The following is a 14,848-nucleotide window of genomic DNA, read 5'->3' on the forward strand; positions in this document are numbered from 1 at the left end:
TGCAGCACTCTCCTAATCCACCTGTTCATGCACACTGCCCGTCAGCTAGCTGAAAGAAGGCAAACAGATGTTTTGTTACTTAACAGAAGGATATATTTGACTTTTTAGATATACTTTTGAACACACATTTCAGTGAAAGAGAGGTTGGGACTCAACATTTTCTTCTTGAAAACGGCAAAATACATTCTGTCAACTAAATACAATCATTAGTAATAGACAAGAAGACAAACCCAGCATTAAAATGACTAAAGATTTCTCAGGAAAAAAAATATGCCGCCATAATACATTTTACATGACTAGCTAGTGCCATACACTAGCTAGCTAATGATGCTATAAGCTAGCTTAGTGAAAGCTAAAAGGCATTTATATGTAAAACAGATTTGACCTTTTGAAAAAATGTTGTCATGCTTGTTAATTAATGCTGATTTAAGACAACAGTTGCAAGCCACAGGTAACATATTTACTAAGCTAATACCAGCTTGTTATACTTGTTAGTCTATGACGAGCAGAAACAGCAAAAACGCAATATTCAGTGCAATATGTACTTGAAAACCACTTGTAAATTGTCTATGGAATAGTTTTATTCATATAAATCAAACAAGAAATAAATCTTGTGGATAACATTATAATAAATGTAGTAATATATTACTAGGAATTATTGTTACTGCTTTAGATTGTCCATTATATTTTTGTTTTGCCTACTATTTTTGTGTTAGTTTTATAAAACTATGGTATTTTTACTTAAGGATATCACACCATGAGACTCTCATTCCGGCCCGTGCCTAACCTGGACACAACAAAAAGTCTTATTCATGTACAGATATCCTTACTTGTTCAATAAATATCCACAAATATACAAAAAAAAGTCTTTACATTAAGGTAGGCAAACGGCTGTTTCTGTCATAGGAAGCACATTTTGTCAGTCTCCATCATTGTTGTTGAACTGTCGTTAACTTTATTTTTCCGTTGTTGTTGATATTATTTTCTGTGGAAGGTCCCTCACTCATTGTGAACAAAAAAATCTCCTTTAACATATCCTGTCTCTCGCACCTGCAGGTGATAGAGTTCAGCGATGGCTCTGGCTCCGTGCTAAGAATTCAGCCGTTGCGCACGCCCCGAGACGAAGCCATATACGAATGCGTCGCCTCCAACAGTGTTGGAGAGACGAGCGCCACCACCAGGCTGACTGTTTTACGTGGTAGGTCTTTTGTATTCAGCCACCCCAAGGAAGAAATAAAAAAAAAAAATAACAAAGCAGTCCAACATGCATACACCTCTTACATGCACGTCTCTCTACCTGTAACAGGTAAGGTTACATTTATCTGTTTATTTGGTCTTCTTCGCTGTCGTTGTGTGCAAATAAACCCTGGTTCCTTTCACGCTGTATATCCTAACTTGATAAGATTTAGTCCATTAGCTGTGTAGCCGAGTAAGTTTTTGTTTCTAAGTGACTTAAGTCATTTGCATACCGATTCCTGACACAATAATTAAGATGCCAGTTAAATTATGCAAATAGCCATCCTTTTCTCTAGCCTGCAGAGGTTTAATGAAAAAAGCTCAGCAATGATTTTCAAATCAGTCATTTTTCATCTCCGTGTTTCAGCTTTGATATTCATTTGATCGTCTATGGAAAGACAAAAAAGAAAAAGAAAAGCATGCTATTCTTAACCGATTAACAGGCGTGCTGTTTATTGTTCACAGCGGCGTCCTAATGGCAGGTTGATTCAGGCTGTATCTTCCAGTGATCACTAGTTGTTAAAACGCATGCTTTACAAATCTGGACAGGAAAGGTCAGGGCAAGAGTTAGATGGAAAATAAGCTGGATGAGGGTGTCTTCCTTTGTAATTAGCTCTGTGTAAAATTTTATCTTGATTAGACATAACAATCCTTTCAAAGGCAAATTTGTGGTTGCCCTGAGCTCAAAAGACAGTGTAATATCTCTCTAAAACATGACTTGTTTGGGTTGTGAATGGAGAAAATAGCTTTGGATTAATAATAAAAAGGGTCTTGGGCTGTTTGAATGAGGTGTGCTCCATTATGTTGCGCAATTACACAACATGGAAAATGAGTTTCTATTGAAAGAGGTGCTTCTCACCTATAAAAAAAAAAAAAATGGCTCTGCGACTCTGAATCCCCACCACCACCATGAATCCCTCTCCCTCCCTTCTTATCTCACCAATGAGCCACCAAAAGAGCCCTTTGCACTGTCTCCAGGGGCCGATTGAAAGAGAAAGGTGGGCACATTCACATGCGGCTCTCTGCTGTTTTCTCAGGGAGTGCACACTGTGTGCAGGTGTGCTCACATACAACACCTTGCACAATTCTTTTTTCTTTTCACTCTCACTCTGTTTCTATCTCTGTATTTCCCCTTCACACACACACACGCACACACCCCAGCAGCAGATAGCTGAGGGATGGATTGAAGCTGCTCTTCCCGGCTTCACGGCCTAGCATTAGCATGTTTATTACTATTTCCATTTTGCTCTTCTGCTCTCTCTCCTTTTCCATCAATGTATTGAGGGTGAGTAGAGGCCTATCGGCAACTAAAAAAAAGAAAAACAGGAGCAAGCTTTTTTTTCCTCCTCCTCTCTTCTGCTTTTGTTCAAATACAAAACTGTGCTCTATCATATTACCTGCCACATATACACAATATCATCCTTGTGAATGATTCAGGTAATAATGTAAATCTTTTAAATAAATGTGCTCTAATTTTAATTGCTTGCAGAAATCTAGACTGAACAAAGTGTCAGCAGTGATGTGATGCATTGTTAAAATATATATATATATTTTTTAAAAATCAGCTAGTTCATGAAATCACAGCCTAATACAGCAGAGATTTGGTAGCAATGCCATCACAGCGGTTACATCTACAGGAAATTAACAGAAATGGAATACTATTTTATCAACCTTGGATAAACCAACATTAGTAGGGGGAACTGGAAGCTGAACTACATAGCAACCCACCTTAACAGGAGCTTTTCACTTGAAAGAAAATTGGTGTAGCATAATCCATTTGCGGTTGTCCCACCTTAGATAATGCTGTATAGAACCAGCTTTCACTGTAATTACAGCTGAATGTGTTTCGAGGTATCTCTCCACCAGCTTTGCACATCTAAAGACTGACATTTCAGCTCATTCTTCAAAAAAGCTCAAGCTTAGTCCGAATGAAGGGAGAACATCTGAGAAAAGCAATTGTCAAGTCTGTCTGCAGATTTGAAGTAAGAGTCATATCTGGACCTTGACTGGACCATTTTAAAATTTTTTTACGTGTTTTGATCTAAACAAAGAAAATGGGAACCTGCACCCTTGTCTCCTGTCTTTTCCAGGTTTCTTTCCTGCATTGCTCCGTATCATCCAACCAACTCTGACCGGCTTCCTGGTCTCTACGGCACGAAAGCGTTGCCACATCGTGCTGCTGTCACCACCATATGTCACATTTCAATAGTGTTTTAATGCTGATGTGCAGCGTTAGTTTTCTACAACACATACTCTAGAGTTGCAAGAGCTGAATGACACAACTCTTGCAACGTAATTTCCTAATCAAAGAAATACACAGTTTGGCTGAAAAAAGCATGTTTTTGTAAAATACAAACTTGCAGGAACTCTAGAAATAATTTTATGTGTGTCTGTGCATCGAAAAGTGTACAATAAAACCCTGATCCTGTCCTGACAAATACGATGGCTAGAGCGTAAGCTGTAGCCAAGATAAAAGCTCGGAGTGAAGTAACACAGCCAAGTGACGGCACACTATTCATACTGTATGCATAGAGATTCCAGAAATAACTCAAGAATGGTTTATCCATATTTTAGAATGCCAAAAAGCTTACTCTGTCCAAAAATACTCATCACGCTGTGTTAAATAGAGCAACGCTTGTATGTTATAATGCAGTCTTCAAATTTTTTTCCAATTTTGGCTATTTTCATAAAGGAAGATTAAGCTTCTAGGGAAGTGCGTGTTGCGGGATTGAAGAAATAAACAAGTCAAGCAAATGAAGATAAGTGCTATTACACCCAGCCTAATACATATAAAGTGACTGTTCTCTTAGTTCATTTAGGCTCCAATGGTCTGTGGAAACAACTGCAAAGCAGCTGCTGTGGGTCGCTCGCCATAGGGGGCGGGAGGCGTCTAATTCTATGAAAGAAAACCACATTGGTTGCGCGTTATGAGGAGATGGGGGACTGGAGGTGACAAAATCCGAAGCGCAGGGGGGATATTAGTATTCGGATGGCTCTCCAACTTGATGGGAACTGCCATTAGTAATGAACTTCCAGGCTTGGAGAGGTGATTTGCATGAAAGGCGAACCCTGAAACGTAATGATGTTCTGAGTCAAATCTGCCAGGCCACGCTATGAGATACAGGTTGGCTTATTTCACTGCCCCCCCGTTCATTCAGTGCTCGGTTTTGATTAACTGTGAGATGAACAGACTCCCATATGACTGGAGTCTTTAAATGTAACTTGTCTAGATTTGTTGCGTAATTCCACATGACATAAAAAAGGGTTGAAGATGAAGATACGGCACGTTATGGGAGTCACTGCTGCAATACAATTGGAGTTATGTTTTGTCTGATGTCGTTTAGAAGTGGAAGACTCTATATTTGCATATACACAAGTACGCCTGCAGAGCTTGTAACAATAGCATCAGCATACAGTATTAGCACAGCTGTAAATCTATTAACTATCTGGGAAGAAACAAACTTTGAAACATGTAGCTGCAACACTTTTCTGGGTTCCGTCCTCTCTGCTAATAGTTCCAGCAGAATGATGTGTGCATTTGAGTGCTGCGGTTCATGATTCAGGCATGATTAAGGATTTATACTGCATCTTCATAGTCCCATTATGCTGTCAACAGCCATTTCCTGTTGCCCCGCACACAAGCCAGCAAACTTATGCAGCTGTGCACAACTTGACAGTGGGAGCGGAAAATGGGAAGCCGCTCTCCTGTGACGGGAGAACAGAAAGCATCATTTCCATTTGTATGGAATGGTGCGACGGCGCGGTCAGAGCTCTGTAGTTACGACGAATGCTTCCCCTCCTCAGTGAAAAAGCTGCTACGTGATCAGTGATTATTTAGATACAATATATGCACTCCACTTCCTGTTGCCAATCTGGGGGGAAGAACATTCTTGCACTCAGCTAAAATACATTAATTCATTCCACACATTTGTAACTAATATCTATGAGTTGGTGATTACCATACCAGTACTGTAAAAAGAAAGTACATCCTTTTCCCATTCAAGGGTTTTCTTATCAGAACAATTACCTCATTTTTAACAGTTTTTGAAAAGATTTACATCTAACTCTAAGTGTTCAAAAACACAGATTTCACACTGCCAGTATTTATTAATTAAAAAAGGAATACAATTCAATTAAGAATTACTTATTTTATCCCAAATGGAAGTTAAATGCAACTCATGCCATCTAAGTATGTTCAGAGAGTCACTGTGGATGGAGAAAAGTTCTCTGGTAGAAGTCAGTCTTTCAATAAATGTGAAGAAGCCTCATACTGTAGACACTGTCGTTGTATTTAGTGACTGTGATGACATGCTAACATCTCAATATCCAGGTAGCAGGGAGAATATTTTACGGTAACTTGTCCTGGGTGAAAGTGGAAGGTAAACACTGCTAGTCCACCTTACTTGCTTTTGCTGCTCCTCTTTAAGTCTTTGTCTGGCTCTAATGTTTGAAAGTTGGCAAGAGAGGCGATGGGAGTGATGACCTGTGCAAAAACCTAAAAGTAAACTCCAAGGTCTAACTTTGGCAATGCATGTAGCAGGGAAAACATAAAGTAGTAATTTTTTGTATGGCAATCAGGATTTTGGCCCACACTTGCCACCGTTAATTCATTTGCAGACTTTTCACCTCTCTTAAAATCCCACCACAGTATTTAATCAGGACTTTGTCTGCTGTGTTTGGGATCATTGTGATATTGATCCCAGTTTTAGCCAAGCCTCACTGCTAGGCTCATATAAACTCTTTGGTGGACAGAAACGTTCATGGTTGACTCAAGATGCCCAGGGCAACAAACCTAAATCATTATCATCAGGTTTTGTGTCTATATGCTGAGTAGTCTTATCAAAGTTAGTCCTACAAAGGACATTGTTCCAGAAGCCTTGATGTTTAGAGACAATTTTGTGAAACTGATTTCATTATGCAATTGGGCCAGAGTTTTGGCATTGGACAGACAGTGTCACATTAGTCTCTTGGTAGACAGAAGAGTTTCATGGTTGAATTGATAGTTGAAAGATTCCCAGGTCTTGTGTCTAGAAAACAAGCACAAATCTGCATCACTCTACTGCTCTGCCCAACAGTTGGCTTGGATCACTTTTCAATTCATTAAGAAGCAACTTAGCAAACTTAAGTTTTGCCGCTATACTATTTTAGAAAGAATAGGCATTCTCTGGGCAACTGCTTCAAGCAACACCCACTAGTTCATTGCTTTTCTAATTATACTGCTGAGAACATATTTCACATGCTAACCCAGACCTATAGAGCCTGAGATGTAGCTTTAAGTTTTGAATTTGCCACTATGTTCTCTCTCTTGGAAAGACTGTGGGCTTTTTAAAATGTTTTCCAGTGGAGAATAGTCTTTCTTCATGAAAAAAGGGGACTTCTGATTGTCTTAGGAAGTGGGTTTATAACCCTTCCGTGACTTATAGGCAGCAACTATTGCTGTTTTAGAGACATTTCTGACGTTTTCCCTTCTTGGTGCCATGGTAGCTTTTGTCTGTATTCTCCATCATATCAAAAGTCCAGCTTTAATAGCGGGGCTCAAATGTTTTCATCATCAGTTTATGAAGTGCATTTAATCATCAAATTCTATTGAAGAAATAGTTTATCACAAACAACTTTGAAAACAAATTGCACTTGGTAGATGGTAAATGGCATAGCGATTCCATCAAGTCTGCAAACTCCAAAGCACTTTTATTGGTTGTTGAATATCATTTTACAGTTAGGTCAAAATCAGATCAGGTTTAGTATGTTATAATACTAAAAGCACTATAATTAATAGAGGAAATACTTTCTTCTTTTTTTGTTGTAAATTGTGCTTAATGTGTAAAGTCTAAGATAAAAGGCCTCATGTCCAGCAAATATAAAGAAAAAATCTGACTTTCTTATTAACAGTAATAATATAAACACTTCATTTGTCTCTTTGAAGCCTAGGGTCCTCTAGTACAGGGTGCAAAATGAAGAAAAGCCCGTCCACATCCTTAAACAGCTTAGGAAGATAAATGCTGTGTCAGCTGTCTCCGACTGTCGGAGCAAATGTAGCACCCGGAAAGAAGCGAGTGACCATTGTTAAATTGCTGTGTTCATGATCAGTGGCTTGAAAAAAAGGAGAGAAGTTAGCCAGCAGCTACTGTACAATTCTCTGGTTTAGTGGCAGAAAATCGGAAAATGGCAAGACCTGAGCTGCCGTGTGGAACATTCAATTTTGTCTGATTTCTTTTGTGGAAAAAAATAAAAAATATATATATTTATATATATATATATATATATATATATATATTGCTGATTTACTTTTATTCTTTAACTTTCTCAAACAAGTTATTCAGCACATTCTTGAACAAAATAATGAGGACGAAGTAGAGTACTGTTACTTTAATGCTTTGCATGTGAATGAGGTTTTCTTAAAGACTCTGCATCTTAGCATGCTGGGATATGGTGACTGAGTGAGAATGTCACACTGGAAGACAGTCTATTATCATCATGTCCATTAAATGTTTCATAAAATATAAAGCAATTTAAAAGATTAAGCTAACTGCTCTCACAGAAATCGATCTTTTCTTTAAAGAACAAAAAATGTATCCATTGCCAATGCAAAACCTTTGCATTTAATCACAAAAGTAAATCAGTATCTAAATAGTATTCAAGATGATTTAAAACGCAACCACTGTCAGCAAGATGGATGTCAGCGTTAAGAGTCTGCATAGTGTGTGAGAAAACATCTGCTGGAGCCTGTTGGGCATTTTAACTTCGCTCTGATCGTGATAGATAGTGCTTCTTCTGTCGTGGCTCTGTGCTCACTTTAAAAAAAGTGAAAGGCATCCAAAAATAATAAATATTGATTCTGACAAACGAGGTATTAGTTCTCTCATGCTTGATGCCGATAGATTGCCCCCTGACTTAGCTGCAGAAAAGACATGAGGGATTTCATGGCAAAAATATTTTTCAGACTCTTTGAATTAGATTGTTTAGAAAGTATATTGAAATTTGATACTACTTCATTACAATGTGTGGCCTGTAAAAATATCCACAACACGTTTCTGAATTTTTGTTCAATAATGGTTATAAAATACATTGTATTGTTGGCAAATATACAGACAAGAGCTAATGTCAGCATTCACACATGCTCACAAAATCCACTTGAAGGTTTATAGGCCAATTAAATGGAAATCATGTCCAGCTGTCACTCCCACACATATGGTCAAGAGGTGCCCTTGTCCATTTCCTGACATGCTTAGACAGGCGTCCTCATCAACCCTCATCGCCAATAAATCTAATAAACAGAAAACTATCCAGTTTACATCATGCATGTTAAACTCCGATTGTGTGAAACATTTCATATTAACCGATAAGACAGGAGGACAGGAAGACAACCTCTCAAAAAGGATAGAGGTTATGGACATATTTGGTGTCAATTTATGATGCTTTTCAAATTCTTGTGAAAAAGGTTTTGTGGAAAAACGACAAATATTTAATGACTCACTGCTTGAGGAGCTCCTATTATGGTTGCCTTTACATGGCAATATTAAAGCAACGTCCTTAGCAACACCATTGTTGAAAACAAATCCAAAACCCAAGCTTTACTTTTAGCAAACCATTCATATAAGTTGTAGATGACTACTTTTCTTACTTCCTGTAGCAGATGGCTGTACTGCAGTGTTAACACTAGCTTGTCAATAAGCAGGAAGTTTAGATTTCAGTTGCATTATTTTTTTGGTTTGGTCTCATCTGTAACAGCACTGTAGCTAACGATATGTTACCATTTAGGCTTGTAGAATTATGCATGATGGTCTAAAATTACTAGAGATAAATGTTTAGCTATGTCTGTCTAACGTTGGCAAATAAGCTTTATGGTTTAATTTTAAAAGAACCATAAACTGTGTCTTAGTGACACCTACAAGTGTAATTCTGTCCAACATATAGCTAACTCAAAATGGCTTCTACAGCATTGGTGATTGAGTGCAGTTCATGTAGAGTTGCTAATTTAGTGTTTATCATACATGCTAATAATTTTAGGATTTTGTGATAGCATGCTAACATCTGCTAAATCCAATGTTTAAAATATTTAAACATTGCTGTAATAGCAATAAGATTTTATACTGCAGTTTTTAGAACTTATTAAAATGTATAGTTTGTTCTCTAAATTTGTAAAGATAAGTCTTTATCAGACAGTGCTAAATTAACCAATTCACGGAAACTGCTTAATCCAGAATCTTGAAAGTTACCCTAGATGCAGCTTCTTGCAGCAATATTTTTCTGGCTAAAGTTGATCAATTTTCCTAGGAAAATATAAAAAAATATTTTATTGCCCAGAGGAAACACAAGGTCATAAAATAAGGAGTGTGTGTAAGTCGGAGCCAGGTAGTCAAGGGGTTGCTAATATTAGCAGCTTTGATCTTAGCGCCGCTCCAAAGTAATTTTCTACTAGATTAACTGGATACTGCAGGGTCATCCTTAATGCATCTAATGATCTTGAGAAACTTCTCAAGCTATGTAAGGGTGCTTGCTAATTGGAACCCAACAACTTTGTTGGAAGGTGGGAGTGCGATTAGATCTTTTGCATTATTTTACTAAGCGTTGATTAATTGAAGAGAAAGAAAAACGCATTGTTACATATTGTTGTTGCACGTTACATCACCTGCAAAATCTCAAAATGTGGCACTGCAGCCATTTCTATACTACAGCCACATCAGCTGCATCATGTTGAGATACCCATCATCTCCTAAAGTCACTTTTGCAAGAGAATGTCTGCAGGCTAAAGTTGAAAAGCCTGACATAACCCCATTTTCCATTAGGGCTCTTTGAAAGCCAATAGGTCCTCTCTGCAGGATGTTAGCAAGCTTGAATAATCTCTATACTTTGCCTGTTCTGTAGCAGGCTTTTAGTTAGATGAATTATTGAAATTCCTAGTGCTATGTTCTCCCTTTCTCAGAGAGAAGTCTAGCCCTATAAAGTCGGTTCCCACAGACATGTATGTCACACATCTCTTAGATTATTCGTCTCAGTCTAATGCTATACTATGTTCAAATGGAGCAATCCCAAGTCATGAATCGCAAAGGATATCTTGTGCTCTCAAGCAAGTTCTGCAAGTGATTAAAGTTCAAAGGCATTTATGTGGAGACATTTTAAAAGATGATTAGATGACATTTCATGAAGTAAAACAGACATCAGAGCCTTAAATACTGCCATATTTTGCTTTTGCATTTAATAGGAAATGACATTTTACAATCCGCACTGTGATGTAGAGATATATATTAACTCTTGCTTTGTTGCAACTAAAACAAAGCAAATTAATAATCATTTGAATACATGTTATAATCCTTGAGCTTTTCAGTTGTTTAACTTTCAAAACATCATATTCTTTCAGGCTTTGACTTTAGCTATTTATAAATTTTATGTTAGCAAACAATATTTCTGACATAATTTTATAGGGAAATCATTATAACAGTTTGAGATTTGTGCTCTTCTAAAACGTTCCTTTTTGTTTTGGTTTTGCAGACCAGCTTCTAACAGTAGTTCAAGAAATGTGATTCTTCTAATTCAGTTTCAGTTCATGACAAATGTGCACATGTTCATGACACGTAAACATTTTCAAACCTTTCTCATCAGCGTGAGGCAATAAACTTTAAGCTAGACAATCAAATACCTTATATGCCTTACATTATTTACTTCAAAGAGATAGGAGTGACTATTTTCCAATACTCACATTTTAAAGATTTAATACAGAGTTAAAGGCTGTTGTGGAAATGATTGGGGGGAAAATGCAAATACAAGTATTAAGTTTAATCCATGCTGTTGATGAAGACAATGCACAAAGTATTTCACTGCTAATTTGTATTGTGTTGACAATCAACCTATAGTGGCATCTTCTCAAGTATTTCTAATTAAAATAACTGGACCTACAGTCAGTAATGTAAGGAGTCCATGCCGTCCTTAGCAAGTCCGTCCAGGCGCTGCTCATGCCTGGTGGCCTTCTTAGCTCAAGCTCCAACCTTCTGTCAAGTGGACTTAGAAATTTTCTATAGCCTGTTATTAGCATCCCCTAGTGGTCAACCTTTTTTTTATTTTTCCTAATAAAGATTTACATAGTTTCAAGCTGATAATGGTCATCACTGAAGAGGACAGTCATAATCACATATTACACCTTTTATAACTATAAAAATGAACACCACATTTTGTGTGTAAAATTACAATCACAAATAATTTCTCTAATTAAATAGATGGACACCACGCTTGCAGGTTTTTCATGCAAGGAATTATTTCCCCTTGATGAACAGATTTTCAAAAAGTAGGGAAATGGAACAGAAAGAAAAAAAGTTGCAGAACATGTGGCCGAATCATAATTGATATCATAATATCACAGATCAGTGTTCATCACAATTGCATGTGTTCCTGTTGTTGTGGAATATTGCCAAAAAAATGTAATATTTCACTAAAAATGCAAAGTTTGGTCACATATCCTCAAAATAATTCTTAGATGGAAGTTTTGAAACATAAAGTAGATGTAGCATCTACATTTAAAACAAGGGACTCTTATAAGAAAACATTGTCTGCCTTTGCCCCTGGGTGATCTCTACTCAAAACCGTAAATCTGGTTGAGATGATGTGTGGTCCGTAAAGCAACAAGCGTGAAGGGAGGGAGGGGCAAAGGGGGTCATCAGAGTGTAAATAGAGTTTTGTGCCTGGCTTCCCGCCTGCTGTGCTTCTTGCCCAGCCAGGCCTGTAGAGAAAGCCCCCCCGCCCTCTCCGCCCTTTCTGCTTCATCTCTTCTATTCATCTCCCTCTTTACCCATCCATTCTGGCACCACCCCAAAGGGGCATCCGACACTAACACTCCCTCTCTGCTTTCGTTCTCTTCCTCCCACTCCCTTCACTTGCATTGTAAATGGAGGAATATCACAGCTAATCTGTCATGTTTATGAATGACACCGGGCCTGTGGAGAGTTGGAGTGCCTTGCCAGAAGTGGCGTATATCTCTGTTGCATGCCCTCCGCTTGGCTGATCCAATCTTGCCCTATCAGCAATGGCCGTGATAAATGTCTGTGGATGATGGCAGGTCAGATGAACACTTGGATGGGTCATTCCAGTGGTTTTTACATTCAAAACTAGAAATTTTTAATCAATAAATACTAAACTTAAGTGGCTCCACTATACAGAAGATCTGCCTCACATCCTGGTCAGTCTGTATATTCTGAAATCTTTGAAGGATGAGATGTTGTATGACTACATCACTATTATTCAAAAAAGCTGCTGCTGGCTGCGCCTCAAACTCAGTGCAACTCACTTTGTGCAAATGTAGGAAAAAGCCCTTCTGGATTGCCAATGCGGGAAATGATGAAAACTGCTTATTTTTCTACATATTTTTAGGCCCAAAGTCAAACTAAGAGTTTTCCAACTAGTTGCGCAATGTCATTTGATATAAGAAAAGCTTAGACTGTTCACCTGTGAAGGTTTTTCTGCAGGAAAAGCGCCTTGTGATTAATAAGATTGATTTTACGATGGTTCTCTCATAATCTCAGGCATTAGCTGAGGGATTTTTAATGACAAATAAGCGGCATTCAATTAATTACACAGTCTCAAAGGGGATTTATGGAAGAAACAATCAGTGTGGGGCAAAGGGGGGAGAAGATGCAATTTTTCACTCAGACAGACTGTTGGGAACCTTTTGGTAAGGAGAGAGTTTGTACCTTCATCTTCCTCCTCCTATTTTACTCTAACATTCATCATCACTTCAGTTTTGAAGAACAGTCCAGATAGTGTTTCATGGCTTGTTCTTTCTCTGCCTCTTAAGGCAACACAGCAAAATAACATCTTAGTGTGTAGTCGATGGCCGCTAGCTGCCTGCCTTTGGGCTTTTTTTTTTAACAGGTTTCATAAAAAGATTGTATTTGTTCAACGAATTACTGAACAACCTTTTAGAGGGCCCAAGCCTGGAAAACGTAATACCACTTTGTGCCAGACAGGCAATGTTCCCCTAAAACCTCTATTACAGTAAAATGAAATTAGCAGTTTGAGTCAACAGTGGTGCATTCATGGTAATATTCATTATCATGCTCTGTACCTGTAGATTCACCTAATAAGCTAAACTGAAGCATATTTTCCTCCAGCCCAGCTAAGCTTTTACTGCTGTTTTCTTTTTCTTTTTTACAGAGAAAAACATGAATTTTTGTCTCCACAACTTGTATTACAAAAATTTGTCTTTGGCCAAAAATCTGGACTGATTTGCTGAATTTCTTAAAGCATACACTCGTGGGAAGAATAATGACAAAGTGAAGCTAAATAATAAACCTTGTTGCTTTAGTAGAATTTTAGATTATGATCTGGAGCATACAGATGTGTGTTAGTACAACATAACGGCAAAGAGAAAGTGGTCAACAAAGATCTTAGAGAAGCGAATGTTAATTACCCATAAATGTGGAAAAGCTCAAAGGTCATTTGAACCAATTTTATGTGCATCATTTTTACAGTGAACAAGATTTTTCGCTTCTTTCCAGGACCAGAATAGCCAGCATATAGTCCTCCTTCGGCTGAGCTTTCCACAGAGAAACTAAAAAAAGGAATCAAAACCTCCATCAGGTTGTACACAAAATCAACTAAGACCAAACCATGTTTTTAAGTTATTAGATACAAGGTTGCTGCGGTTGCATCAAAATTTCCCCACTGAAGTATACTTCTGTTCTATATTTCTAAGATGGATTTCTAAGGATGGATTTTTCCATGTGAAAAAATCCATCCTTGTTTAAAGCGAACAGTTTATGAGTTTTAAAAGCAAACACAAATCTTCCAACATGATTACTTTGACCTCCAGGACGTCTACTGACTCATTTGTAAACTGGCAAGTAATTATCCATTATCTATTAACATTTTCTGAAATCAGGTTTGATTGTAAACAGTGACCTCAGCTGTGCAGTAACATATACATAGTTTCTAAAGTTTTGAGGTCATTTAAATTCTTGACTAGTTTGATCAAACCCTAAAATCAGGTTCAGTGTTCGTCACACAAGGAAGGCTTTGATTTAACTAAAGCTCAGTTGCCTTAAACCCTTAAAATCACAGCAGTATCGTATTTTCACTCACAAGCAAAAGCTGAGCACATTGTTCCTTAATATTTACTCTGAAAAAAAAAAAAGCATCCATCAAGTCAAGGTCCCAGAATGCTTAATTGGGAAATGTCCATGTGAAATCATAATCTTGAGTAACTCTGCTAGACCCATGACGGTGTGCTATGTGGTATCTGGTACTAGGTAGATGCAGGTGTGGCCTTCATGAATTGAATTTTTATCCAGTGCATCCAGGATATTTGAGGTGTCGCTGTTGTGCTCTTTAAACCATTTTTGAACCATTTTAGCTTTGAGGCAGTGCAGTGTATCCTTGAATAGACCGCAGCCATCGAGGGACACTGTTTCCATGAGCGTGGTCTGCAACAAAATATCATTTATCTCAATGGGATGAAGAAAACCACATCAAAATATCCTCAAATAAAAATGAATGTGTGAAATGAGCATTATCTGCAAATGTTTACAGGAAGGATTGACGAATGGTGTGTGGAGTAAAGAAACTAGGTTCATGTCCAATTTATAGACTGTTCTACCAAGCTGTGGGTACCTGATAAAGCAAAGCG

At 37.8% G+C, this 14,848-nt stretch overlaps 1 protein-coding gene across 33 annotated transcripts in view; it reads left to right on the forward strand.

Annotated features, from left to right (window-relative positions):
- ptprd (protein tyrosine phosphatase, receptor type D) overlaps positions 1–14,848 on the forward strand; it is a 463,922-nt gene that overhangs the window by 369,454 nt on the left and 79,620 nt on the right. For all 33 annotated transcript variants that reach the window (XM_023346243.1, XM_023346261.1, XM_023346260.1 and 30 more), the window contains one exon: positions 1,057–1,198. In XM_023346243.1, the coding sequence (XP_023202011.1) occupies positions 1,057–1,198 (142 nt within the window). The remainder of the gene's footprint in view (positions 1–1,056; positions 1,199–14,848) is intronic.

Source organism: Xiphophorus maculatus, chromosome 14 (assembly GCF_002775205.1).
Source record: "Xiphophorus maculatus strain JP 163 A chromosome 14, X_maculatus-5.0-male, whole genome shotgun sequence".
Taxonomy (NCBI): Eukaryota; Metazoa; Chordata; class Actinopteri; order Cyprinodontiformes; family Poeciliidae; genus Xiphophorus; species Xiphophorus maculatus.